At 51.2% G+C, this 26,024-nt stretch overlaps 1 protein-coding gene across 1 annotated transcript; it reads right to left on the reverse strand.

Annotated features, from left to right (window-relative positions):
• Positions 1-4,726: 4,726 nt before the first annotated feature.
• Positions 4,727-25,597, reverse strand: ELK4 (ETS transcription factor ELK4). Its single transcript, XM_075529365.1, has 5 exons — positions 25,312-25,597; positions 16,669-16,884; positions 14,032-14,901; positions 13,109-13,225; positions 4,727-11,498 (listed from the first exon to the last, which is right to left on the reverse strand). The coding sequence occupies exons 2-5, from the start codon at positions 16,873-16,875 to the stop codon at positions 11,400-11,402; spliced, it is 1,293 nt and encodes a 430-aa protein (XP_075385480.1). The 5' UTR covers positions 16,876-16,884; positions 25,312-25,597; the 3' UTR covers positions 4,727-11,399.
• Between the last annotated feature and the right edge of the window lie 427 nt (positions 25,598-26,024).

The following is a 26,024-nucleotide window of genomic DNA, read 5'->3' on the forward strand; positions in this document are numbered from 1 at the left end:
CGGCAGTTCAAACCCACCAGCCGCCGGGCCGCAGGAAGATGTAGTAGACTGCAGACATCGAGATTTCAGCCTGGGAAACCTTCTGGGGTAATTCCACTCTGTCACCTAGGGTCCCATGAGTCGGGATTTGATTTGATAGCAACAGGATTTGGGAAAGTTAGTTGATAAACATGTACCAGCTCATCGCTGCTAATCATGATGTGAACTGGTCCAGAAGTTGCCAGGGAGAATGTTCTGATTTTTTTTTTTTCCAGCTCAGGTTGACTAGCCTACAAAGCGTAGAATTCCCAAGAAGATCTCATTTCAACTTTGCATCCTTTATAGAGAAAAAACCCACCACCTTCTTCTATGTCTTAATGTCCTTCTTTAGCGAGACGCAGGACGGCTGAATTCCAGCTGTGCGGTGCACTGCAGGCAGGGCCTGTCCCGGACTTCCACCTCCTGGGCCACAGCGAAGCCTGTGGCGACACACGGAGGGAATGCACACGCGTGTTCTGAGAAGGGAGGTCCGAGACCTCTGCATGTGACGAACTAGCCACTGTGGGGGCTCTTTGAGTCTGTTACGGGTTTACCTGCACTTTATGCATATACAAATGCACATGTATAAATATACCAATTAAAGTGGGTCACGATTCTCAGTCATCAGTCTTCGGTGTTGTGGGTCACATGCCTGACGCTGTTCCTCGATCTGTCGGCCTCATAAGGACCCTTAGTGGTACAATGGCTAAGCGCTCTTTTGCGAGTCAAAAGGTGAGCTTAAGTCCAAACCTGCCCAGCGGCTCCGCAGCAGGCCAGACCACCTGCTTCTGCAAGGACCACTGCCCAGAAAACCCTGTGGGGTACGTCTACTCCATCTCATGCATCGGAATGGACTCAGGGCACCCAGTGAGATAGGTGCTGTAAAGTCAACCGGCTCCACCTCCGTGGTGGGAGACCTGGTTCAATAGCTGGCTTCCCCTGTCCTACCTGTGAGCTCCTTCCAGCCCCACTTCTTCCCCCTGCGGTGACAGCACCCCACCCGCCCCAACCTCAAAGGCAGGCAGGACGATGGAGAGGTATGTATGAGGGAAGCGTTTACTACATGCCCGATACAGAAGGCACTTCGTAAATGTCGGCAACGTAAAGAAAAGAAACCTTCTTATAAGCAATTGTGATTCTTTCTTCTGAGCAGCTTAGAGCTCGCGTGCATGTAGCACACAGACTTTATGTCAGACAGATCCGTCTTTTGAAAGCTGGTGAGCTGAGTAGTTTTAACTCTGTCTTACGTACAAGTGCCATACCTGGGAGACTGGACAGAAGGATGAATCCAGCCCAGACACTGGGGTGAAGACTTGGGGCGGGCGGGGGGGGGGGGCTTGAACATGTGGAATGCCAACCACGGGCAAGTGAAGCCAAAGTCATATCCCCCAACATCATGTACCCTGCAAGTCCCAACCCTGTCCACCCACCACTAATTCTGCCTTTCCACCAAGCCCCTCTCCGACTCCCCCAAGAGTTCCCCAGGGGAATCCAGCTCTCCCCCCAGATGGACCTCCTCATCCTGTCCTTCAACCAAGGTATCCAGGATGCCAACCCTGGGGACCCTACCCACCACCCGCCCGTGGTATGCCTCCTGGCATGGTAGGGCCAGGTGTGGTGATGGACAAGATGCGGGAGAGAACAAAGCAAGCCCCCAAGATGCACAAGCACAAGCCTGGTGAGCACCCCTCTTCCAGCACTGACCCTGGCTGAGTGCAGGGCCCAACAGCTCTGCTCACCCATCCAGCTTCAGCTGCCATGGTGTACTGAGGGGCATCAGTGCTGTGCCTCCTGCCTTGGCCCCGCTGCTGCTCAGCCCTGCCCAGGGCTTGGGCAAGTGCCTACAGAGGCCTCCTGGCATCCTGGGTAGGCTTTTTTAGCTGATGGGTTTTCTTACGGAAATTGTTTTTGAAGATGGTGAGCTTTGGCACAAAATGCTGTAGACGAGTTTAAGACCTGTAAAGTGTGAAGACTTTCTCTGATTGTGGACCCGGGCACGATCAGCCACACCATGTTATTAATAATTAAAGCCTGTATTTAAACAGCTGCGTCAAGGGGGTACTACCACCCTGAAAACACTCTCGACCCAGGACACAGAGTCCAGGGTTTGTATAGTTCCAAGGAGTGGACTGGCTGAAGGGGAGGGCTCTGCAAGCAGTTACGTTCTCCCAAAGCTGGAAGCCAGAGGGGGGCGGGGGGGGCACCACTGCTGCAGGTCTAACAGGATAATTCACATTTCTTGCTAATTAGGCAGGCAGAGTCCAGAGACATCTCGAGAGAGTCAAGGTCTGTCAGGAGGGCAGGGATGGGATGGGGGTAGGGGAGGGGAAGGGTGGCTAGCTGCTAGCAGGGGGTTGAAGGCAGTTAAGAACCAAATGGAGTTGTTCATGCAAAGCTGGGTGACTGCATTTTAACTGTGGTGGTTGGGGTGTCTTGGAAATTTAATAAGTAGATAGGGTACTTTAAAAAACCCAGTAGCATACTTGAGGTTTAGTGGCAAATACATGTCCCAGCAGGCCTTTTAGGCACGGAACTGCAAGGCTGCTGGGAAACGGAGTCCATTTGGCTGTTCCTGAGCTCAGGGTGCTAGCTTAGGTCCTGTCTCTGCCAGCTTTCAGCCCACATAAAGCTGTTCTTCCGGGGAGCGGGCACGGGGAAAGGAACTGCCTATCCAGAGAGTCGGTGCCAAACGTCACTGTACAACGCCACTGGGCACTGTAGTAGGTGCCGCTGCGCTAACAAGCAGCAGCGAGCTCTTTTCCCTGTGAATGCTCAAGGAAGCATTCTTTTAAGAGGAATCAGCGCGGCTCAGGGAGTGCTAATCCATTGGTGTGTACAGAAAGCAAGGTTGCAACTTGTGCACCGGACTGCTCACGGCAAGGTCAGCAGGCTCGAAGCCCACAGGCGCAGGCCCACCCCATCTACCCGCAGGGTCTCTGGAGCCAGCATCGGCTCGAGGGCAGTGAGTTTTCATTTTGGAAGGCCAGTATCTTTTCACAAACTCGGAGATAGATGACTGCACTGCCCCATGGCAAGGCCGATCTCTCACACTACAGGTTCAGAGACTGATGTTCTCGACATCAAGCAGCCAGGGTTGGAGAGCACCGCTCCCCTGCCTGTAGCAAGTCAAAGTCAGCCCGCTTCTGAGACCATACTTCAAAATGCAGAACGGGGAGTGCTTCCCACGCCGCACCCCCTCTTTGCCGTCTGTGCCCTCACAAGAACTGCCCCTCTGCTAGGGCTGAGAAGCTAGCTTCTCGGCGCATTGGATTCAAGGAAGACGCAGCGACACAGCCAAGTCTTCCGAAAAAAGGCATTCATTTCTTCAGTTTTACTCAGCGCAGGCAGGGGGAGGCCACTCTTAGAGACACCCTGGGAGGTCTGAGGAGACGTTTGCCCAGAAAGTTACAGGGCACTGCAGGGAAGCCATCCAGCTAGTACCCCGGGTAGATCCTACTGGGCGGTGGACAAAAAGCCCCAAACCCAAACACCGTGGGTCCTGGTTAGAATATGCATGTGAACTTGAAGAACAAAGCGCCTTGGCGGTCCAAGGATGGCCATCTGAACCCCGCCAGGCACCTCATAGGAGGACGCCCTGGAGGTGAGCCTCTGCAGAGACCAGGCCTTGGAGAGAAGCCTGAGGGTTTGTCACAGCATGCCCAGATGCGGCAGGATTTGGCTGAACAGCACTGAGTGACAAAGGGGGCGTGACAGGAAGCAGGAAGAGCGGGAACCAGGGATGGGGAAAGTCATGGCAAGTGCGGAGTTTGTATGGTGACGGGAGACGGTTAGCACTGCTGAGCAGCACGTGGAGGGTGCGCTGTGTTTTAAAGGCATCATTCGTGTTACAAAGGCCACTCATGGAACCATGTCTTGCTCGCTCTGTCTTTTCGGAGCAAGATATGAAACAGACGTAATGTGACTTTGTACCCGTGAGCCTCACTTCAACTGTTTCAAGACCTAACTATTCTCTGCTTTGATTTTTTGTTGTTGCTTAAACTATTGGGAGTAGCAATGGAAGACCTTTTTTAATGGCATGGAAACTGCTTCTTGAGATAAGATGGATACAATTAGTGGGATGCCTCTGTCCCAGGAGTTGGTGGGATGAAGCCCTTTCTACACATCAGCTATACAGGCCCCCCCAGAAGGCAGGCACACACGAGAAGTGGGTGAAGAGCTTCCTGCTAAACCCTCCAAAAACCAAATTCACTGCCACGGAGTCAACTTGTCACAACCTGGTTCTGAAAAGGCCGGATTTCATTCACTGAACAAATCCAGGTCCCCAGGTGCTTACCTCAACAGCGACAGGAAGAAACCGAGCCGAGTCAAAAGATGTAAAAGTTTCTTGTTACGAGGGCTGGAGGGCTGTTTTTATGATTAAAATGCCCCTTTAAGAACATAAATGAAATCTTTTAAATCACAGTAAAGAGGTTCCACGGGATGAAAAATTCCTCCAGCCAGTCAACAGTTAGCTAGTTTTCTTCTTATGCTTAAAGTTGTTCCAGAGTCTTCCCACTTCATCACGCACCCTCGCCCTGCCTGTGCACCCTGGTACACGCTTACCCAACAGCTGAAGGCCAGGCTGCTGGGGGGGCTGGGAGGACTGAACTCTCGCACGTTCAGCCTGGGCCAGGACCCCACACAGGGAGACCACCTTGCTGTGATGCTCAGTGTCAGTGAGAAATGACGGGCCAAGTCAGAAGGGCAATTCGTTAAAAATATTTATTTAAAAAAATACAATGTTGTCCATATCTAGTTGCACATATACCTATTAACATATTTGTATAATTTTGAACTTTAGTAAATTTGCTACAGTGCTTTCTTAAAGCCAGTTTTACATTACACAAATTGTCTCATTTTTACAGAAAATAGTTTTGAAATGTATCTTCCTACTAAAAAGATGCGTATCATCAACAGTATAGAATTTTAACAAAATGCTTGCATAAAACTTGAAGTGGTAGAAAAAACATCACCTGCTGGTTATTCAGAGTAAACCCCACCTCTTTGGAGAGGTGCCGGGTATCAATTACACTTTATCTTTTTCCCTTTTAAAAGCAGCATATTATGAAGCCCTCAAAGTGCAAGCGCAACCTTCGCCCTGCCCAGCTACCCACTGCAGGAAGTTTCTGCGTCCAGACAAACAGGCCAACGGGAGACGCTGGCCACCAGTATTCACACCCAGAAGACAGCATCCCTGTGCGTCCCCGAAGGTCAAGTCAGAACTGCTTATCGGGGAGATCCGGCCGTTTCTCCCCTTCTGAGCTGACATTTAATGTGGCTTTCAATAAACCTTAGCAGTTACCAATTGCTTCTGAATGACAATGAAACGAATACTGAGAAAAGGGGACTTGAAAACTTCTCCTAATGCAAACCACAGTGAGATTCATGAAGATGCCTTACTGACCGTCCTCTAACAGTTGTGGGCAGGTGTGCTCCTGCGCCAGCCGTGAGCACCCTATCTCTGTGAAAGCGGTAGACACCGTATAAGCTAGGGAGAGCAATAAAAATCAAACTAAACGAGGGGACATAAGCAAGAAGCAACCGTCTTCTCAACTGAGCTGGCACGCTAGGAGCACACAGCCCAGACTCAGCCGGGCAGCCGGCGGCCAGTGCCAGCGCACAGGCTGGTTGTCTGGAATGGAATTACAGGGCAGGGAAGGTAAAGCACGAGCTGGTGCTCCCAGGGCTACGCCACCTGGCCAGTGAGATCTCAGACCCCTCCCGGCCGCCACACTCCTTCCAAGCTGTCCCTTGTGAGGGTCCTTCTTAAGAAGAGCCAGTGTGGCTCATAGAAAATTAGTCATTTCTTTTTCAAAATTGCACTTTTTTTCTTCTTACACCAACCTGATTATTTAAGTGAGTAAAGGGTGTAATCCTAAAAACTAATTTTTTTAACAACTAATTTTTGTCAAAAGTTTATGCACCTCAAAACTCAAAGCTAACCAGTAGCAAAATGACGGGACAGGGGCTCAGATTTAGTCCTTCCTACCCAGAGTAGTAGTGGCTGCGTGGAGTGGTTACGAGTTGGGCTGCCAACCTCAAGGTCAGCAGCTCAAAACCACCCGCCTCCCTGCAAGGGAGAAGGAAGAGGCTTGCTACTCCTGTAGAGTTCTCATCTTGGAAAGCCACCGAGGCAGTTCTGCCCAGTCCAATAAGGGTACTATGAGTTGATATCGACCCGATGGCAGTGAGTTCCATCCACAGACGAATGAAACTGCTGGAAGGCAAATGTGAAGATGACAATTGACTGGCATCAGCAAAAGATCCACAGCCAAACAGAATGCGTAACTCTTGGTAATCAAAAAGCAACCCCATTCATATCTCCTATTTTTACATATTTGCATCTTAGCTAATTTCACTAATATGCTACTATACTGCATTAAGCAATGGGTGTCATGTACATAATAAAGACCATTGGTAATACTGCCCTGGGGCAAGGGGAGGGGGATCATGAAATGTCTTACAAGGGACTATGTCCCTTACATGGTAGTGGACAGTAAGAATGCCTAAACAGAAAGACACTTAAAGATGGGTACTTTATACAAAGTTGAATACAGATCATTAAAAAAAATTCATCAATTTCTACACAGCACAATATTAAAAGCTTGTATGTTACTTTAAAACATCTCGACCCAAAAGGGAGCCTAGAAGAATGGCTCTCTAAACAATCCGTGTATCCCTTCTCCAAACTTGCCTGATGGTCCAAAGCACGCGAGAAAGAGACCTAACTTCCCTGACCTTCGATATGCTTCAGGCGACACTGAACAAACAGAACAGTCATGAAGTGCTTCCAGTTATGAAACAAAGCAGTGCCAACAAGGGGCCCAAGAAAGTGCCAAGGGACTGAACACAGTCTGTGGCACCCCACCCACTGACTCCAAGTGTATGTGAAGGACTCCAGGGTGAGGGTGAGGGCCTAGCCCAAAAGATCCTGGGCCTGTCCTAGCAGGGCGCACAATCCTTGGCTGCAGCGAGAATTAGAACGGGCCCTTATGAGATGGAGAACAAGGCCGAGCCAAGAACCGGCAGCTCAGAGACTCGACCTTGAGGTTTCTACTGGTACATAAGGGGACAGGAGCCCCAGCGCTGGAATCCCTCCCCTCGTCCATCGATCCGCGGACAGAGCTTGCTGCATCCCAGAAACTGCTCCGAAAGGAAACTTCCTTCCTAAGGAAACTGAGTCCGGGACTTTTTGAGAGCGGGCGTCCCTATTGGCTCAGTGGTACTTGCGTGTGGGACGGGAGGTTACAACATCTAGGGCATGTCCCAGGGAGCACTGCTCTTCCTGAAGGGTGGGCAAACGGTCCTTAAGGCCAATGACCTCTGGATTTAAAAAAGTGGAAATGTGCAAGGCATTCGTTTGTAAGAAGTGGCAACTGCCGAGGGTGGCAGTTTACTCTTCAGTTTTACATATAAAATTGGCTAGAAGCTACCTTAGTCTAGAGCCCGTTCCCTCTGAAAAATGCACACTCAGCCCGCGCGCGCACACACACACACACACACACACACACACACACACCACACCACCCCTAGTCCCATAATGACTTCAAAGTAAACATTCCCACTTGATATAACTCAGACTTTTGAGTCCCGGTGATTTTAATACAGATGACTATGCCCAAAAGATGATGCTTCCAGTCGGTCTGTGCGTCTCCTCATGAACCGTCACTGCAGAAGTCTCCCCACAGTCATGCTAGTGCAGGCCCGGACTGAGTGGGGTCTGTGGAAAGCCTTAGTCACACTGTCCTAGCTCGCCCTGGACGTCCAGTGTCACAGCGGAGTGAAGAGCAGCACCCAGAGACGGCTATTCCCTGGCAGGCTGCAGCCAGAAAGAGGACAATTCGCCTGGGGAAAGCGGCAGCTCCAAATGGAACATTTCTTCCCGCCAACACCTCGCCCTGCGGACGTGCTCAGTCCACAGGTCAAAACACGACACTTCATGCTAACAGGCTCCATCGAGCACAAGAACCGAAATCAAACTGCCGCCTGGGCTTGCTTACCATGTCACCTCCCACAGGACTCCCCGATTTTAAGAAGACAATGTCCACTTCGGGAGTGGAGATCTGAAGGCGGAAGACGAGGTACAGGCAACGCCAGCAACACCAAAAGCAGCCACAGAGAGCACTTACTTGTTGACCCAAAGCCAGGCAGATGATGGACAAATAGCTCCCAGAAAACCTGCTCTCTAGTCAGAGAGGGACCAGGCTCACTGACCTTCACCTCACTGACAGGGCCACGGGCTCCACCCTCTGATCGAAACGCACCCTGCTGTCCCCACGGGTAGCAGACCACATGGCGGGCAGTGCTGCGCCTGCCTGGCGGCGGTGGTCCACTCAGAGCTCCAGTTCTAGAGTCGGGCACGGGGCTCCATACTTGTTTACCCGGCCAACAACAGCAGACTTTTGGACGTCTGGAATGCGAGCGAGTGGTGTCAAAAGCACTGGCGATGGAGTGACATCATTCCTTCAGAGGCTGGAATGTCACTCCCAGCTCCACCACCTGATCACTCCCTATAAAGCGACTTGAAACAACTCCGGGGTTGCTAGTAAATGCTGACGCAGCAAAGGCTCCAAAGGTCTGTCAACAGACTCGTTCAGGCAGACAGCACACTGGTGAGCGGGGCTGACAGCACGACGGGCAGGCGCAGAGGCAGCACATGCACCAAGCGCAGCACGCCTCAGTGGCTGGCTGGCTGGAAACTTAGGAAAAAGAATGAAAACGTGAAAACCCAGAAAGTTGGTGGCAAGCTTTCCTGACAGTTTCTTCTAGAAATTCTCAAAGATGGCAAATCACAGAAAGGCTTTCTCCACAGAGCACAACAAAAGCATCTGCCTCATCCCCCCAAGAGCAGCCTGGCACCAACATGCCCAGTCAGCGACCTTCTGGTTGGGTGGCCTTTCCAGAGGACCCCGGTCCATCAGGTGTGGGAGAATGCACTAGACTAGAAGATTCGTGACTGCCAGCAGAGAGGCTGAGTGCGTAACCACTGTGCCACGGGGCTCCTTTTGTGAGCACGGTGGTGATACAGACGTTCACACCTAAGATCTCAAGGACCAAGACGTACATTCAAAAAGGTTGGGAGAGCTGGGTTTGTTTAATTTTGCCACTTCGAGCACTGCCTCTAACTGCTTTAATTCATTAGAAAGCCATAGAGCTGCTTCCAAGAACTCAGAATCACACAACGCAAATTCTGAGGTCAGGATGGAAAAATGTTGTTGGACCAGACATCGTGCAATGCGAGCGAGGGTGAGCCAGCTAGCGAGGAGTGACTGGCAGGGAGGTGGGGTGATACCATCGACAGCCTGGAGCCATGGGTCCAGGATTTCAAGCCTGTGAGTTCTTCTCCACCAAGCTCACGGAGAGCGGAGAGAGCAGGCGATCCAGCCAGCTCGATATGCTCAACAGTTAGTCCTGCCTTTTTTAACTTCTAGCATGTCAATCTCTAGACTTCTAGCTCATATCTTGAGCTAAGGTAGTAAACTTTCATTATTAGGGAACACACACACACGCTCGCATGCACACGGAGAGAAGCATCCACTAAATTCAACTGATCTGAAGGGAAGGCAGATCATAACTAAAACCCTAAGGCCCCCAGCCTCTCGGCGGCTTCGTGGATGGGTGAACACAGAGAGGCCTCACAGAATGGAAGTCCCTGTGACTGATGCCTTTGCACGCGCCCTGGGTGCGGAGACAGTGACTCACTAGCAAAGAAATTGTCTCTGAAACACATGGCTTTTCTCCTTTTGATTCAAAAAGGTAAAATACTTTTGTGCTTTGAAATCTAAAGCTTCTAGTTAACTCAAGTTAATAGTATCTCCTTGATCACTGAAGGTACAGAATGTCAATTATCCTAGTAAACTATGCCAAAGTGCTGCTCGGGGTCTCCGGGTCATTTCCACCAGGCACACAAACTCAAGTGGGCCGAGAGCATCCCTGTGCCTGACCCCATCACTGCTGTGCCCGGCTGTCCGAGCCACTATTGCACTTCTCAGGAGCAGGACATCCGGCCTGCCAGGTGGAGGCAGCAGCACACCCCCGTCCACCAGCAGGAAGGCCACCCCTCCACCGGCTCCCTCCACAGGAGCACATGTCCACACCGCCCACCACGCTGACAGGAAGCACCAGGCATCTTAGAGATGCTGGTTTGCCTCCAGGTCGTCTGTGCCGCAGGTCCTGACCCCTCATTCCAGTTGGTTTGTGGGACTCAATTCCAGGGTCCAGTTCTAGGATTAAAAAATCCTTTAATCGGCAGGAGGGAGGTGGGGACGTCTCATTTCATTCTGGGCTTTTAGAGCCAAACACACCAATAGAAGGTCTCCCTGTGGGGAGGGTTTCAACGCCATCTGGGGGTCAACACTGTCTGCACCTGGTTCTGGTGCCACCTGGAACAGTCTAGAAAGGGGGGCAGCCTAAGGTCTAAATTGTTTACCAGGAATACGAGCAGGCTGACCCCCGTGTGAGCACTGCCTCCCTAACCAATACGGGGCGTCCTTTTGCACCCCACTTCCCAGGTCAAGGAGAGGAGACAGAGCACAATAGGAAATGAGGTAAAATGAAGGGGGGGTGGGGTGGGGTGTTGGGAGTCCTTTACTTAGAGTGTCTCCTATCTGGGACAAAGTCTCTCCTGTCACTTCAAACTACTCACCGAAGCATCCACCTCGCCATGTCAGGGGCATGCAATCACCCCACCCTGAGGGCAGACATTGGGGCCCCACCCTCTCCGACTGCCCCTGACACAAGTCTCCCTCTGCGGCAGCAGACCAGTTCTGGGCAGCTGACAGGCCCAGACAAGTGCACGCAGATGGCCAGGAGACCCAGCCCAGTGGATGTAAACAAGAGGCCCTTGCGCAAAGTTGTTACATACATCACAGTTCACAGCAAACCTCAAACTCTCCCAAGAGAACAGAACTGCGTGAACAGCAGGGACCCCTTCTCCCCCAGTTTACTCCGGGCTGTTCTCTGGGGGTTCCCAGCAGCACACTGCGTGCCGAAGCTAAGACCAATTTCACTTAACTCAGATTTCTTGAAATAATACACTCTAAGTATAAGGGGTTTTGTGTTTGTTTTTTCCCCGGCCAAAGGGTCTTGGTAGCCAGAATAAGTAACTTTGTCCTTAACTGCTCTTGGGAAGCAGAGCCCACCAAAAGGTCAAAATATTAAAAGAACGGGGGTGGGGGGGAGCCTCGACTCCAATTAAGGCATTTTTGCGCACAGTTCAGCTTGCGTCTAATCAAAGGGGTGCTGAAAAGGCTGCTCTTCCGTGGGAACAGCGAGCACTGCAGAGCCCGGTATCTGCTTTGCGGAAGGATCGTTTGCTCACTTCAAATGCAATCGAGTTGAACATCTCTCAGTTCCCCGGCCTCGCACGCCACAGAGACATGTTAGGTTTTCTGCAGGTCTGGAGAGAACGGGCCAGGGGTAGACGGTCCATCCAGGCTAGACAGAGTGAAAGGTCCGTGACTGTTCAGGACAGAAGGAAACTGCGAAGGAAAACAAAACACATCACAATCTCCTTCCATGGCGCCAACGCTTAGCACTCTGTGCCCCTTAGCACTCTGAGGGGGACAGGACAGGCTGGCAGTGGCTCACAGGCTGCTGCCTGCGCAGCCGCTAGCCAGCACAGTGATAACCCTCATACAAGAAGAGGGGATCCTGACCCCAACTGTGAAGGAAAACACGCTCTGGGTCCTATACCTGTAATATGAACACCCCCTCCAACACCTGGACGGAACGGGAACTAAGGGCCACCCTAGCCCTTCCTTCAGAGTCTTCAGTTCCCACATTTGCCTCACTTCTCTTTCCCAGATGAAGACCGAGGAAAATCCGGTCCATGATCATGGGCACCACGGAGTGCAATTCATGGACCCCGAGAACCCCGCCCAGCTATCGCCCGTGGCCTAAACAGTTACAGGATGCTTGTCCCAGCAAATGTCACCAACGTGTGTCTGAGGACGAAGCTGCGTGACCCCACAAAGGCAGAAGATCAAGCCACAATTCAATTATTTGCTGGGGAGGGGTCGAGAAACACTTAAAAATAAAGGATGGAAAATGCTTGACACACAATTTTTGTCCACAATTTAGCGCTTTTTACAAATGCAGAAGCAGAAAGATCCTTATTTTCTTCATTTCCCTTAGCGTCCCCAAAGAACTGAAAAATGAACGAGAAAGCCTAAGGAGGGCAGTCTGCCTGGAAGAACCACAGGGTCCACCACAGTTATAAAGGGTACATTGTTGGGAACAACAACAAAGGTTAAAACAAATGCAATACCTTTCCTGACATCTTGGGGGAAAGATAACACAGTATGTATTAAAAACATGTATGCCGATTGCAACACACACACACACACACACAGGGACGAACAACAGAAACGTGGGTCTTCGAAGGGAGACAGCAGTCAGTGTAAGATATGAAAATAATAATAATTTATAAAGGATTCAAGAGGGTGGGAAGGGGGAGAGAGAAAAAAAACAGAGGAGCCGATTCCAAGGGCTCAAACAGAAAGTAAATGTTTAGAAAATGATGATGGCAACATATGGACAAATATGCTTGATATAACTGATGTATGAAATGTTTTACACATATATATGAGTCGTAAGAGCCCCCAAAATAGTTTTAAAGATATTTGTGTGTGTGTGTGTGTGTACGCATCATACATACACACATACATACTGTGAGGATAGATAGTCGACAGGTGACAATTCTGAGGTTGAAATGGGAGCCGTGATGAAAAGGAGAAACTCGGGTGCAGAGCGAGCCCCCTGCCTGATGCATCCATGGACTGAACCACGCTTTCTGGAAAGGAGGGTTGCTAGGGTCGACAAGAACAGAGCAGAATCTGCTGCTGCACGCTGACCAGCCCTAGGTCTCCCTGGAAGGTGTGTCAGTAAAAGAAAAGGAAGCCGCTGAGCGTTTCTGCACACGGTGTGTTTGCTGGAAAACAAAGCCTTCGAAATGCCACCTTATACCCACAGGGTGCCTAGTCGATTTAGGCTTCTGCGTGACAGACTTGAATGGGGACAGCGCTGTGTTTTGCCTGTTTCTTCATTTAGCATGCCCCCATCACCTGAGATAGGCGTTTAGGCCGCTTACCTGGAAAAGTGTGTTAGCACCTTGCAGTCTGGCTGGACTTAAGGGAGCGACAGGGCTGAGCGTGCTCCAGAAGTGGATGCTGGAGAGCAGGGGGCTCGGAGTCAGGATGATGGGTGTCTGCAACACAGAGGGAAACGAGTCAGCAAGTGAATTGTCCGGATGTTGCTTCCACCCTCAGAGTCACATGCAGTCAGTCCTGAGCCCAAACACCACCCCACTCTTCACTCCAAAGCCTCCACACCTGAAAAGTCAACGTCACAAAAACTCACAAAAAAGGGGGAGGGGTCAAAAATGGCATGTTGCTCAGTCTGGCTGTTCTACCTGAAGTCAGGTGTCGAGGAACGGTGGGTAACTGAGTCATAAACGGTTTCCTTCCTTACAATGAGAAGGTCTGGGAGTCATCTGCCTCGTAACATGCTATACGAGAAGAGCAAGTTAGTAAATACGCAGTGGAACTGCACAAAGGTGTGACTCAACATCACACCAGACGCTTTTCTTCAGGTTCCCGGGACCTTCTGTTTTCCTAACTCGGAATTATCGCTGGTGTTTGCTTGTGTCGTTTGTGTTTTGTTTTGCCTTTTTAGATAAGATGTCTGGCTTTACAGGGCCAGGGAGGGAGGGAGGGAGGGGAGGGGAAGAGAGAAAGGGGGGGGGAACAGGCACTACTTGCTGTTCTTTAGAAGGAAGTAGAAAAGTCAGTATGTGTTTGCTTATACAGCGCAGCAGAATTTTTAACAGCGTGCTCCAAACCTTTTATTGGGCAATGCTACTTGCGTTGAGAAAATGCACGATTTTCACAGGGTCACGCGTAGCCTTTCTACGTCAAACCTAAGTGGCTGGATGAGCACTGGAGGGGTAACCGCGAGCCTGGTGAGGGCGGTGAGGGCCCTCAGGCAGTAGGGGCAGTAAAAAGAGAGGACTACCTGTGAGAACAACGCTGGCGTAAGAGAAGCTGTCGGCAGAGATGGGCTTAATATCCCCAGTGGGCTGGGGTCGCTGCCCGTGATCACAAGGGTGGGTGTCAGTTCTAACCCTTTGGGTTTCTTGGACCGTGATGAATTATTTGCTTTGTCCTTTTCTGGCCACGTGGAATCCTGGTCTTTAAGCTCCAGCGACAAGTTCTCAGGCAGTTCCATCGACTGAGAAGCCACCGACTCAATGTCAGTGTCGATGTCCGGGTTGGAGCTCAGCGGTGGGGAAGGGGTTCGGGGAGGCTCCTGCAAAGAAGGGGACAGGGATGAAACAGGAGGGGGGGTGCTGCTAAAAGCGGTGCCTGTGTGGGATGCAAACGCTGGGGCTTCCAGTTTGGGAGAAACCAAAGTCTCCAACACTTGGATAGTTTCTTCTGAAGGTGGAGAGACACTGGGGCCGACTGCAACGGTGTTGGCAGCAGGTTCCAGCGGTGGCTTTTTGGAAGGTGTTGTCACGAACTTGATGACAGATGGTGTTGGCTCCTGCGGAGATTTCTTCTCTGCCAACTTCTCAGCGAGAGTCTCGCTCTTGGTGGCTCTGAACAGCTTGGTGCTGGAGGAGCTCAAGGAGTTGAGTGTGAAGGAAGAGTACAGGCCCGAGTGGATGTAGTCGTTGCGGCTCGAGGTCTTGGCCCCAGGCTGCGGGGCTCTCTCCCTCCCTCCGCTCTCCACCTCTTTGGAAGTGCTGCTGACTTCACTGCTGCTTGACGTTTCACAATCTCCCTCGATCCGGCCCACAGTCAGGGGGTCCATGTGCAAGATCTCAGGGTAAGAGACAAACTTGTACACAAACTTCTGGCCATTCACTTTTTTGATGATATTCTGTAGGCAAATAAAATAAGCATGCTTATTCTTTCTGACACAGCAGATACAAACGTCGACGCGAGGAGGCTCCCTCTTCAGTGTCCGGGCACAGCTCACGCCAAAGCTTCAAAATCATGCAAACCCACCTAGCCATCCGCGCCGTGCCAAGCAAGTGCTACCATTATGGCGAGAACGTTTAACTACATGTCTTATTACATAAAAGCAGTATGCTTTCGACTGCTTAACACTTCCGACCACGACTGGCACTTGGTCAGAAACTGCACGGCAATGGCACATCATTCTAAAGACACCAGGAAGGCCTGTATGTCCTGAGTCAGCGGGGAGGAACTTACTGCTACTAAGGGTCCTACTTCCTCCAGACACTTCAAGCCAGCAGCTTCAGAAAGCTTACAGGATCAGCCGCACACAGGTTACAGAAACTAACGCCTTGCCTTCTCACCTACTTCTCTTCTCTCTTTTACTTTCACCTCAGGGTCCAGAGTGTATGCAAAATAATGACAAACTTGAACAAGGGCAATTTTAAGAAAAATGTAAGAAATCAACTCTGTGGGCTGGCAGCTATTCTTTAAGGTATTAATTTGTGTTTCCAAGGTTACATAAAAATTGCAAAATTAAGCAAGAAAAAGTACTTAGATGACAATTCTTACAAGTAAATTATAAGTGAGACACACACACAGAAAAACCCCTTCCCTCAGTCAATTCCTCCTCACGGCAAACCCTATGACAGAGTAGAACTGTTCTTTAGTGTTTCTGAGACTGTAAATCTTTACAGGATCAGCCAGCCTCATTTTTCTCACATGAACTGGCTGGAGAGTTTGAACCATCGACCTTGCAATTAGCAGCCCAATGCTTAATCAACAGCACTGCCAGGGCTCCAAGATATACACACAGATAGTTATTTATCCTCAAGAACCTTGAGTTGTCTGTATCTGACTCCGATCTTGTACCCGCTTGAGAACGAGGATGAAAGGACTGTTTCGACAAGCTCTCAAAAGTAAATAATGTAGATGCAATGTGGTTTTTTTAAAGACAACTGCAAGGAAGAAGAAAAACGTGCACTGTATTTTTCAACTGCAGCACACCAATGTAAATAGCATGCAGCGTGGGAAGTGAATGTGCCAGGAGTCTGTGTGGCTTGCTGCGTTATTTATGTAAAAACACATTAGTGGGAGTTTGTAGCATTCCAATTGGGACATTCAGTCCTTTCATCTTAATTCCAGACTCTCAAAGCAATAAACTGGCTTAAAATAAACCAGGGGTTCGTTCCTATAACCTCAAAAGAAAAAGAACAATTCTTGGTTTATGAGACTCTAAGCAGCATTGGAGGAGGCGTGGTGGCATCATGATTTACATGTCGGGCTGCTAACCACAAGGTCAGAAGTTCAGACCCACCAGCTGCTCTGAAAGAGAACCACTGCTGAGGCTGTGTGATCCTGTGAAGGTCAGAGGCAGTTTTACCCTGTCCTATAAGGTACTATGAGCCAGTCAACTCAATGGCAGTGGGCTGGCAGTCAAAGGAGGCTTGGTGGTGGTGTTGGGTAGATGCTGGCTACTTGCTTCACACCTACCAGCCGATCTGTAGGAGAAAAATGTAGCTGTTGGTTCTATAAACCCTGTATAGAGCTGTCATGACTCGGAATGCACTTGAAGGCAGTGGTTTGGTTTGGGGGGACTGGGGGGATGGTGTTATACTGTCTGAAGGCAGTAACTTGTGATTTGGTTTGGGGGGGTGTTAGACTGTCCCAGGACTGGTATGTGCATTACCTTCACATAGTAGTATCTTAGGGCTCGGCTCAGTTTGTCATAATTCATGTTCGGCTTGTTTTTGCGAATCCCCCAGAGGCGCGCCACCTCTTCTGCCTGCAGAAGCTTGAACTCCCCATTGTTAGAGGTCCAGCAGATCATGTGCTTGTTCTGAGGCTCCTGGAGGAGCTGCAGGAGGAACTGCCACAGGGTGATAGCACTGTCCATAGCAATGAGCTGAGAGAGAGAGAGAGACAAGACTCACACACATTAACAACCAACACGCATCCAGAACACTACCTGCCTCTAAATCAACCAACCCACCTGGAAAACAAGCCTCTAATGTCGAAACGTGGCCTCCTTGTTTTATATAGGAGAAAAGAAGCAAAAAGAGGGCTCCTAAAAGGGCGAAAGTAGGTATAAAGATGGAGCTGAAATGTAAACCCAGACAATTTGGATCCAGAGTCTAAATTCTTAACTGCTGAGCCACTCTGTTCTAGAAGAAAAATCTTTCCCTTAAGCAACAAGAAACTTTTAGGAATGATTACACTAGTTCTATAAATTACAGGAGCAGACTGATGATTCCCAATCAGTAGATATCACTGTTCATTGAAATTTTTTATCACCATTTCAACATTTAACTAAATCAACCCAGTTAGAGTGTGTGTGCGCGCGCGTGTGTGTGAAGGTTGCTTAGAGGTCAAGGTGTAAGGAATGATGTTTTTATGTGGCTGGCATTTCCCTTTTGAATAGCTTCTGTTATCATGGGTGTAAATTACAAACAAATTGATAGCACTGAGGATTCATCAAAATGCTCCTTGATTTAAATCACAAATGCTGTCACCATTCTGTCCATGGGGTTCTACCCGCATGGGACTTCCTCTTAGTTGGTTAGCAACTTTTATTTGATTATCAAGATATGAATTGAAGGCAAATTTCTCAATAACTCAAGTTTTAGGATCTCCTAGAATAGTAAAGTTTCTCAACCCTGGCACTAGTAATATTTTGGGTCAAATAATTCTTTGCTAGGTGAGGGGGAGGTTGTCTTTTACACTGTGGTTTAACAGCACCCCTGATCACTACCCACTAGGTGCCAGTAGCACTTTGTGCCCAGTGTGACAGCCCAAAATGTCTCCAGGCATTGCCAAATGTCCCCTGGAGGGCAGAGCCGCCTGGGCTGAGAATCACGTCCACTCTTTGCAGAAGGCTGGTCACACTATCCGACCTTTTACGTTTACAATTGTGAAAAATAAAACCTCTATTTTGCACAGTGGGGATGGCAGTAACCAATGCTACAGCCCTTGCCGGGGTGCCTCCGGCAGAAAGGAAGCCCAACTGCAGGGGTTTACGCCTAGAGGTGGGGGTCGGAGGGATTGGGGAAGGGGTGTCTTCCAGAGGCACCAAGATACTGGGTTGGGCAGGAGGAGGTGGGAGGGAGTAGGACCAATGGAAATGGGACACTGCCTGGCAGTTCCCAGTGTCCCGAGGGTGGCCAGGAGAGTCTGCTTAGAAGCAACAAGACAGGGCACTCAGGGGCCCCCATCAGCAGACCAGCGCCTGTGCATCCTCTAAAGCTTCGGAGATGCCCCCTCCTGAGCAGGTACAGGTGAGGGTCGGGTAGGCTACCTGGGTGAGGTAGGCTCAGTGTTGAGTGGGCAGCAGAACCAGTTTTTTGTTTTGTTTTCAGAACTACAGTTTAAGGTCAGGGGCAGAGGCTGGGTCTGGCCATCATGGCCTTGAAGGAAGCTCTGGATTGTCAATTCTCACGGACTCATGGGGTGGGGTGGGGGGCAGGCAGTAGGACTCATGGGGCAGCACACACGCTCACTCCTGGCAGCACCCAAGCCCACACTCCCATGGACAGGGAGCTCCCATCCCCCTGTCAAAGCTAGCAAGGGTGTTTGGGGACCCTTGAGGAAGATCTAGGGCCACTCATCCTGAAAATACAGTAAGGGAAGAGACCCTGGGTGTGGGGCACCTGTTGGGGAGTGGGCTGCCTTTCCACGTGGAGGCAGCAGTGGCAGGGGGCCTCAGCAGGGCAGTCGCAGTACAGGCAAAGGGAAGAAGCACGGCAGCCACCCTCCACTTTCACTTCATGCTAACGCTTTCCTAAGGACACCATCTTTGGAGCTAACCACGTTGAGGTGAGACACGCGGGTGCTTAAGGGCGTGGGCCAGCAAGGAAATGCTCTCTTTACTCTCATTACTGAACGTCAAAACACTTTTTCTATTAAGAATAATTCTCCAGGGCAAACATACTGGTCAAATGCATACAATATCTTCCCAAGACACTTGTGACTGAAATGCCTTCAGGAGAAAGCAGAGGCCTAGGAATGAGAAAAACAGACCTCCTCCAAGAGCTTGAAACAAGTTACCCTAAATCCATTCATCAGACCTAACACAACAAAAACAGATAAACTGGAGAACATAAACAATTCAAACGTGGGTGCTATAAGTAACAATGCTAAGTGAAAAGACAGAGGTTCTATAGGATTCCAGTCTGATTGGAAACCCCACCTGATTCCAACTCCTAACAGCCCTGCAGAGCAAGCCCGTTGGTACACCCTCAGGGTTTCCGAGTCTGCCAGTATGCCAGGAGGGGTGCAGCGGCAGACCTTGCACTATCAGTCCAATGCCTAACAGGAGGGGAGGAGGGGCTTTCAAATCATTATTCCATCAGGAATTAACATCCATAATGTTATCAAGAACTCTCACACTATAGTAAAAATAAAAATAATAATAGGAATTTGAAGACATTTCTTCACAGAAGATATACAAATGGCCAGTAAGCACATTTAATATGCTCAACGTCACTCGTCATGAGGGAAATGCAAACGAGAACCACATGAGATACGACTTCACGCCCACAAACACAGCTGTAATAAAAAGGAAAGGCAAGGGTAAGCATTGGGGAGGATGTAACAATAAAAAACACCCATAGCCCTCAGACACTGCTTGGTGGAAGTGTAAAACGCCAGTCACTTTAGAAAACAATTTGGCTGTTTCTCAAAATCCTAAACAGTCACCACAGGGTCCAGTGATGCCATTTGGAAGCTATGTAACAAAGAGTAAAAACACTTGTCCCGCCATCAGGAGAGGAGAGTGGCAAAGGCCAATGACTCCAGGAAACAAGTAGTCCAAAAGAGGAGAGGGACTGCCTGGTACACATCCTCCTGAGCCCGGAGACCAAAAGGACTAGATGGTACCCTGACCATAGACGGTCCTGGATAGGACAGGAGAAAAAGGAAAAGCAAAACTTACGTCATTAAAAAAAAAATCTGACTTTCTGGTCTGAGACTGGTGAGTCCCCCAAGACTATGTTCCTTAGTCACCCTTCAAACCTGCAACTGACCCCACTCTGGGGATCACCTGGCTGCCAAACCCAGCCCAGCCTGAAAAGCGAACGGTGACACGTGTGAGAAACACACTCCTCAGCCCAAGTGACCACGGGAGACTAGAAACAGAGCTCAGGAGGCAGAGGGGCCGAGTGACAGGGGAGACGGGGAGGAGGTGCTGGGATCTGAAGGGATTGCAATCTGAAGGGATTGCAACTGATGAAACAAACTGAATTTGGCTCTGTAAGTTTTCACCCAAACCACAATTAAAAGACTGGTGTAAAGAAAAAAAAAACCACAAAAACCTGCCCACAGGTGTTCAAGAGGCAGTATTCCTAACAGCTAAAGCACAGAAACAGCGCGGATGTCCACTGGATAAGCCACCCGTAGAACACCCATACAACATAAGACCATTCAGCCACAAAAGGAATGGAGTCCTGACACAGGACGGAGGACGCCCAACACAGAGACCACATACTGTATGGTTTCCGTGTAAGGAGGATCTGTAGGCACAAAGTAGACTGGTGACTGCTTATGGCCGGGGCTTGGGGAGCGGAAGAGACGGGGGCTGCTGGTGGTTGCAAGGCTGCTTTGGAAGGTGATGAAAATGTTCTCAAGTTAGATTGTGGGGTGGCGGTATAGCTGTTGTTGATATTCTAAAAGACGGAATACATTTACCTAGGTACATTTTATGGTATGTGACATATCTCAGTAAGATGGTGCTGTCCTTTACAGAGGGGGGAAACCAAAAGGGAGGGGCGCCAACAACAACAAAAGCCCCCAACACTACAAGCATTCCTAAAGGTAAGCCCAAGAAACCTTAATTCCAGCAAGAACTCAAGAGGATGGGATCCTTAAAAATCACATACACCTGCCTCACAGTAGGGCCGAGATAAAGATCTGGGGGCTTGGGTCTGAATTCCTAGAACTTTTCTGGCCCATCCACAAAGTCCTCCGATAACCCTCACAGGATCACTCTGAAAACCACCGTCTGAAAGCGGGGATGGGAAAATGAATAAGGCCTTCCAGAGCCACAGTTCGGAGATGCCGAGGCTGGGAAATCCAGTGTCTCTGTCAGTCGTGAGGGAAGTCACCATGTGGCCAAGTCGTTCATCAGAGGTACCGTGGAAAACTGTGACTGCCAGCACACACCGCTCACACCAAGGAAGGGCACTGGGTCCACAGGCCACAGACTTTACAGGAAGGAGCAGACAGCCAGGCTTTCTCTGCCGCACAGAGGCTGATGGGTTTGAACTTCTAACCTCTCAAATAGCAACCAGACACTCAATCACTGATCCATGGTGCTAATCTGCAGATACCAAGTGCCACCGTAATGCCGTGCGAACCGCAGTGGCTCCGTGGTAGTAAGAATTCTCACCTGCCAGCCAGCAGACCCAGGTTTGAGTCCTGGCCAGTGTACACGCGGGCGGGCGGGCGCACACACACACACACTCCCACCAGCCACCTGTCAGAAAAGGACTGTGTGCTTGCTCTGACACTGATCAGGGCGGAGTGCAGCTGCCAAGAGGGACTGGTGATTTACTTCTCTCAGAGTGCAGGGAGTCCATGAGGACTCTACAGACCGGTCTCAGGGGACCTCTAGGTCAAGGGGCAGCACACAGTTCACAAAGACACCCTTCTGTTTCTCACTCTGGTGAGGACTGCCCCCCCCCATGTCTCTCTACACAAAGCCAAGGAGAAGGAACCAAAGGGTGCAGGAAAGCAGGCGCACACCTGTCTCCCGGACCCCGCAAGCAGAACACAGGAATGGGCCCGATCACGCAACTGCCCACGTTGCATGGGAGAGAGTGGGAGGAAAGTGGGGAGACCACTCAACCTCAGAGAAGACACCGGACTCACTGCTAGGGCACATACTGCTAACACCCTCGGAGCTGTGGCCCTTCGTGACACTTCAAGCCTGGAACCGAACTCACTCCCCCCGCCCCCAACGGCTTCTCTTTAGGCCAGACAACGGGCCTATCAGGCAAACAGCAACGCCAGAGAGGAACACGCTCCTTACAACACTCCCACACACCACGGGGAAAGCAGCTGCTGCCAAGGGATAAAGCTCGGGAGGCACATGGGAATGGGAAGAACAGGGGGCTCGGGAGGATACTGTCACACGCGGGGGCGGCCATCGGGGGTGCGCAGTAGGGCGCCTGAACGGCTGACTGGAAAACCACCTGGCCCTCTACACTTGCGCTGGAACCAGAGCTGCAAACAGAAACCCACCTAGGAAGCTCAACAGTCCGCTCAGCCTCTCGGGGTGGTGCTCCGGGGCAACCAGGAGTGGAGGTGATTATCCATACCCCCTTACTGCTAAATCACCAGCCCCCCGTCGGAAATCAGTTTCTCAGGGCTTCACTTAAATTCCGTTAAAAAAGTTACATCACCTTACATGCGCCAATTTTGGGGGGAGTGGAAAGAGTGTTCCCTGTCATTGCTCTGTGTTCGCCGGACAGCTGATCCTATTTATGACAGGATACTTTACACTCCACAGGTTTCCCATCGGGTCACTATGGGCTGGAACCAACTGGATGGCACCTAACAAGCTTGCTAAAGAAGTCCTGATGGCACCTTTGGAGACGGCCAGCCTCTTCTCTGGAGAGACCACTGGGCTTTGCACTCCAGTTGACAGTCACAGCCTCGAAACCCACAAGGCCACTATGTCAGCATCAACTCCATGGCCACTCTTGTTTGTTTTCTGAGCAAAGCCTGTTTACACGGAGGCACTGACCACTCAGTGGTAGAGTGCTCGTCTGCCTGGTGGGAGACCTGGATTCAATTCCTGGCCATGGCCCCTCATGTACAGTCACCCCGTCATTCAGCCAAGGAAACCCCGATGCATCACAGCAGTCCCATCGATACCCCATGCCGGGGACAGCACAGTGGTCACTTCTGCTGGGCACAGGGTTGTCGTGAGGTAGCAGCCAGTCAACAGCAGCTAACGGGAAGCCTGTTGAGACGGTTACTGCTGGTTGCTACTGCATCGATTCCAACCCAACTATCGCCTGGTGCATAATAGTCTAACCAGAGAATTCCATCACTAAACATCATCTTCACAGTGAGGATGCGGCGTGGCTGCAGGGGGGTGGGTTGCGTGTGAGATGAGGAGGGAAGAGAACTGGAATCTGCATGATCACAAATGTAGCATCTATGTATCTTTTTATTGAGAGAATTGAAAAATAAATCCTGGAGTTTTTCACACCCATCAATAGATAATGCGAACTAGCATCCCTACAGGGTTACACAGCTAAACTGTGCTTCCCCCAAAGGAAACAAGGCATTCCACACCCCACAGGGAGTACACAGGGCCATCCTGAGCAACAGGGACCCTCCCAAAGCATGGGTGTTCCATGGGTGGGGTTCCATGGAGAAACAAGTATTGAGAGGAGCCCTGGTGGAGCAGCAGGTAAGTGCTCGGCTCGGAACCAAAAAGGTGGGGTCCACTGGCTGCCTCAGCTTGGAGACCCGCAGCTGTTCTGCTTGGTCTGTGGAGTTCCTGCTGCTCGGCAATGGTTTGGTTTCTTGGGTTTGGGGCACAAGATTGGTGAGACAGAGGGAAAAACAGCATTGTGCCTTGAGACTGAGGCTGGAATGTTATTTTCTTCCAAGAAATACTGACGAAGACAACGACGACAAAGTGGCTACTTTAAAGGAATATTTTATTCACCTAAAGAGGATTTCGAATCAGTCTTTGAGAGCAGTTGAGTGGCTTCAAGAAACGGAGTTAAGTTGAATCTCACTGTAGTTCCTAAAACAGTGTAGCAGAAGTACAAGCTTCCATGATTGCTCTCAACCAAACAAGACAACTGAAGGAAAGTTGGTCCAGAAGAAATTAAAAAGATGAAAGGGAAGGTAAGCAAGATCATTTTATTCCTGCTACCTACCTATCACTCCAAAGAGGGAAGGATACTTGTTTTTCCCCTTGTCACAATAAAAGCCTACAATGTCAGTTGCAAGCGCTCAGTACGATGCTTCAGGAAGCACTTAGTGGATCCAAATGAAGTACAGGAAAAGTTCTTCTTTGAGGCCTTAAACATCAACATGGATCATATCGCTAACAGCTTCAATGACAGCAGTTTAATTCAGATGCTAAATTGAAGCGGGGCCCATGCTGAATTAACGTATTAGGGAAAGGAAGTCCCTATTACATGACAGATTTTCCACCCTAAACATGTTTATAATACACACTCCGTTGCTGTGGTGACCCATAGCACATCTATTATTCAGAAGCAGTAGCTAAGACTTAAAAAAAAAAGTCTCCAAATTCGTTTGTCAGCGGGCTGTTTTAATTACGAAATGTATCAAAACCTAACGTAGGATTCAAAGCACCCTTGCCATCCAAATATAACCAGAGGTATCTAACTTTACGGGCACGTACAGGAAAGCAACTATTAAAAAGGCTACCGTTCCATTACAATGAAACGTTATTCTTCCCCAAGAATGTAATGGATTCCATTTAGCAGCTTTAAGATGTAAATCAAGGAGCAAAAGAAGAGGGCCCTTAAGGAGGAAAATTTGAATCACGCGACACATTTTAATGACAACACCACTGACAGCCCTGAATATTAAAGCATCAACTTTTCCACATAGCCCTGGGGAGGTGGGGAGGGGAGTCTAGATGTGAGCCAACCAGCCGAGAGGTAAATGGGAGAACTTTGCTGATGAGGAACACCCTCACTTTACTTTAAATGCCCTAAACTTCAAACAGCAACAGCTTGGAAGACAGCCAAGTCTCTTTAGCCCCCTTCAGCCCACAAGACCCCTTATTTCCTGCGAAAGCCCGTAAATATGCCGCCCCCAAAAGATGTTTCCAGTGCGCCGTCTCAGGAAGGGGCAGCTTCCAGCCTTGCCGCGGCTGCACAGGGAGCGGAAAGTGTACGGCGGGGTGGGGCGTCGCCGGAGTGGCCGTCACCCCAACGAAACCTGACACCGGATGCACAGCGAGCTCGGGGACAGGAAGAAGCGCGGGGGACCGCGTGCCCCAGGGGAGATCAAAGTCCGGGGAAGGAGCCGCCGCCTCGCCGGGCCTTTGAAAAGCACGGCACTACTGTACTTTCGTTTCCCAGCTTCCTGTCGTTACCGAAAGCCCAAGTCGCGCCCCTCCTCCCCACCCGGGCTCAGGGACGCGGCCACCTTTTGTAACTCGGGGCGCCCGCGGCCACCTGCGCGCGGGGCGGGGGACGAGGGCGGGTCCCCAGGGGCTCCGGGCAGCGGCCACCGCCCCGCCCTCGCTTCCTGTGGTGCCCCGCGGACCCCGTCCCCGGCTCGGGGGGCTGCCGCAGCGGGACCCCGGCGGGGCGCGCGCGCCGGGCTGGCCGCTCACCGAAGCCGCCGCGGGGCTCCCTCCCGGTGTCCGCCTCGAACACGCAGCTCCTCACGCCGAGAACTGGAGGGCGGCGCGGCAGCCGCGGCGACCACCCCGGCGAGGCCGGAGAAGGCGGCGGCGGCCGAGCCGCGCCCGCCGGGTGCCCGCAGCCGCCCGCATCTCCCGCCGCCGCGGCCCCTCGCGCCCCGCCCTCCGCCCCCGCGCGGCGGCGGCGTGGGTCGTGGGGCCGCTACCCGCCGGGCGCGCGCTCGGGGCGTTCCTCGCTGCGGCCCGGCCTGCCTCCGGCTCCGCTGCCGCCGCCACTCTCAAACGCCCGCGGGGGCCTGCCGGCCGCCGTACCGCCGCGCGTCACTTCCGGGGCGGGGCCGCCGCCGCCGCCAGCCCAGCTGCGGGGTCCGGAACACGCTCGGGCGGGGCTTTCCGCGCGGATGCGCCTTGGGGCGCCCCCTTGGCCTCACCCCCGGACTACTCGGTCCAGTTACCTCCGGTTTCCGGGGGCGCCGGGCCAAGCCCGCGCGGGGCTCGCGGCCGCCACTCTGTCCTCGCTTCCGGGCCAGCAGCAGCCATCCGGTGGGGTCGCTCGGAGCCCGGTGACCCGCATGCTGGGTCCCGTCTCTGCCGCCCGCCCTGGTTTCTTCGCCGGGTGGACAGACACTGGGCTTTTGCGGCTCTTAGCCCGGGCCTAGACACGGAGGCACTAGTGAGGGGCC

The sequence above is a fragment of the Tenrec ecaudatus genome, chromosome 1 (genome assembly GCF_050624435.1).
Source record: "Tenrec ecaudatus isolate mTenEca1 chromosome 1, mTenEca1.hap1, whole genome shotgun sequence".
NCBI classification, from domain to species: Eukaryota; Metazoa; Chordata; class Mammalia; order Afrosoricida; family Tenrecidae; genus Tenrec; species Tenrec ecaudatus.

Excerpts from the sequence above, each read along its gene's own strand:
- ELK4 (XM_075529365.1), bottom strand. The coding sequence starts at position 16,875 with ATGGACAGTGCTATCACCCTGTGGCAGTTCCTCCTGCAGCTCCTCCAG. Across the intron at positions 13,226-14,031 it reads CGCCAGCGTTGTTCTCACAG|ACACCCATCATCCTGACTCC; the intron begins GTAGTCCTCTCT and ends TCTGTGTTGCAG. Across the intron at positions 11,499-13,108 it reads GTGCTAACACACTTTTCCAG|TTTCCTTCTGTCCTGAACAG; the intron begins GTAAGCGGCCTA and ends TTTCCTTCGCAG.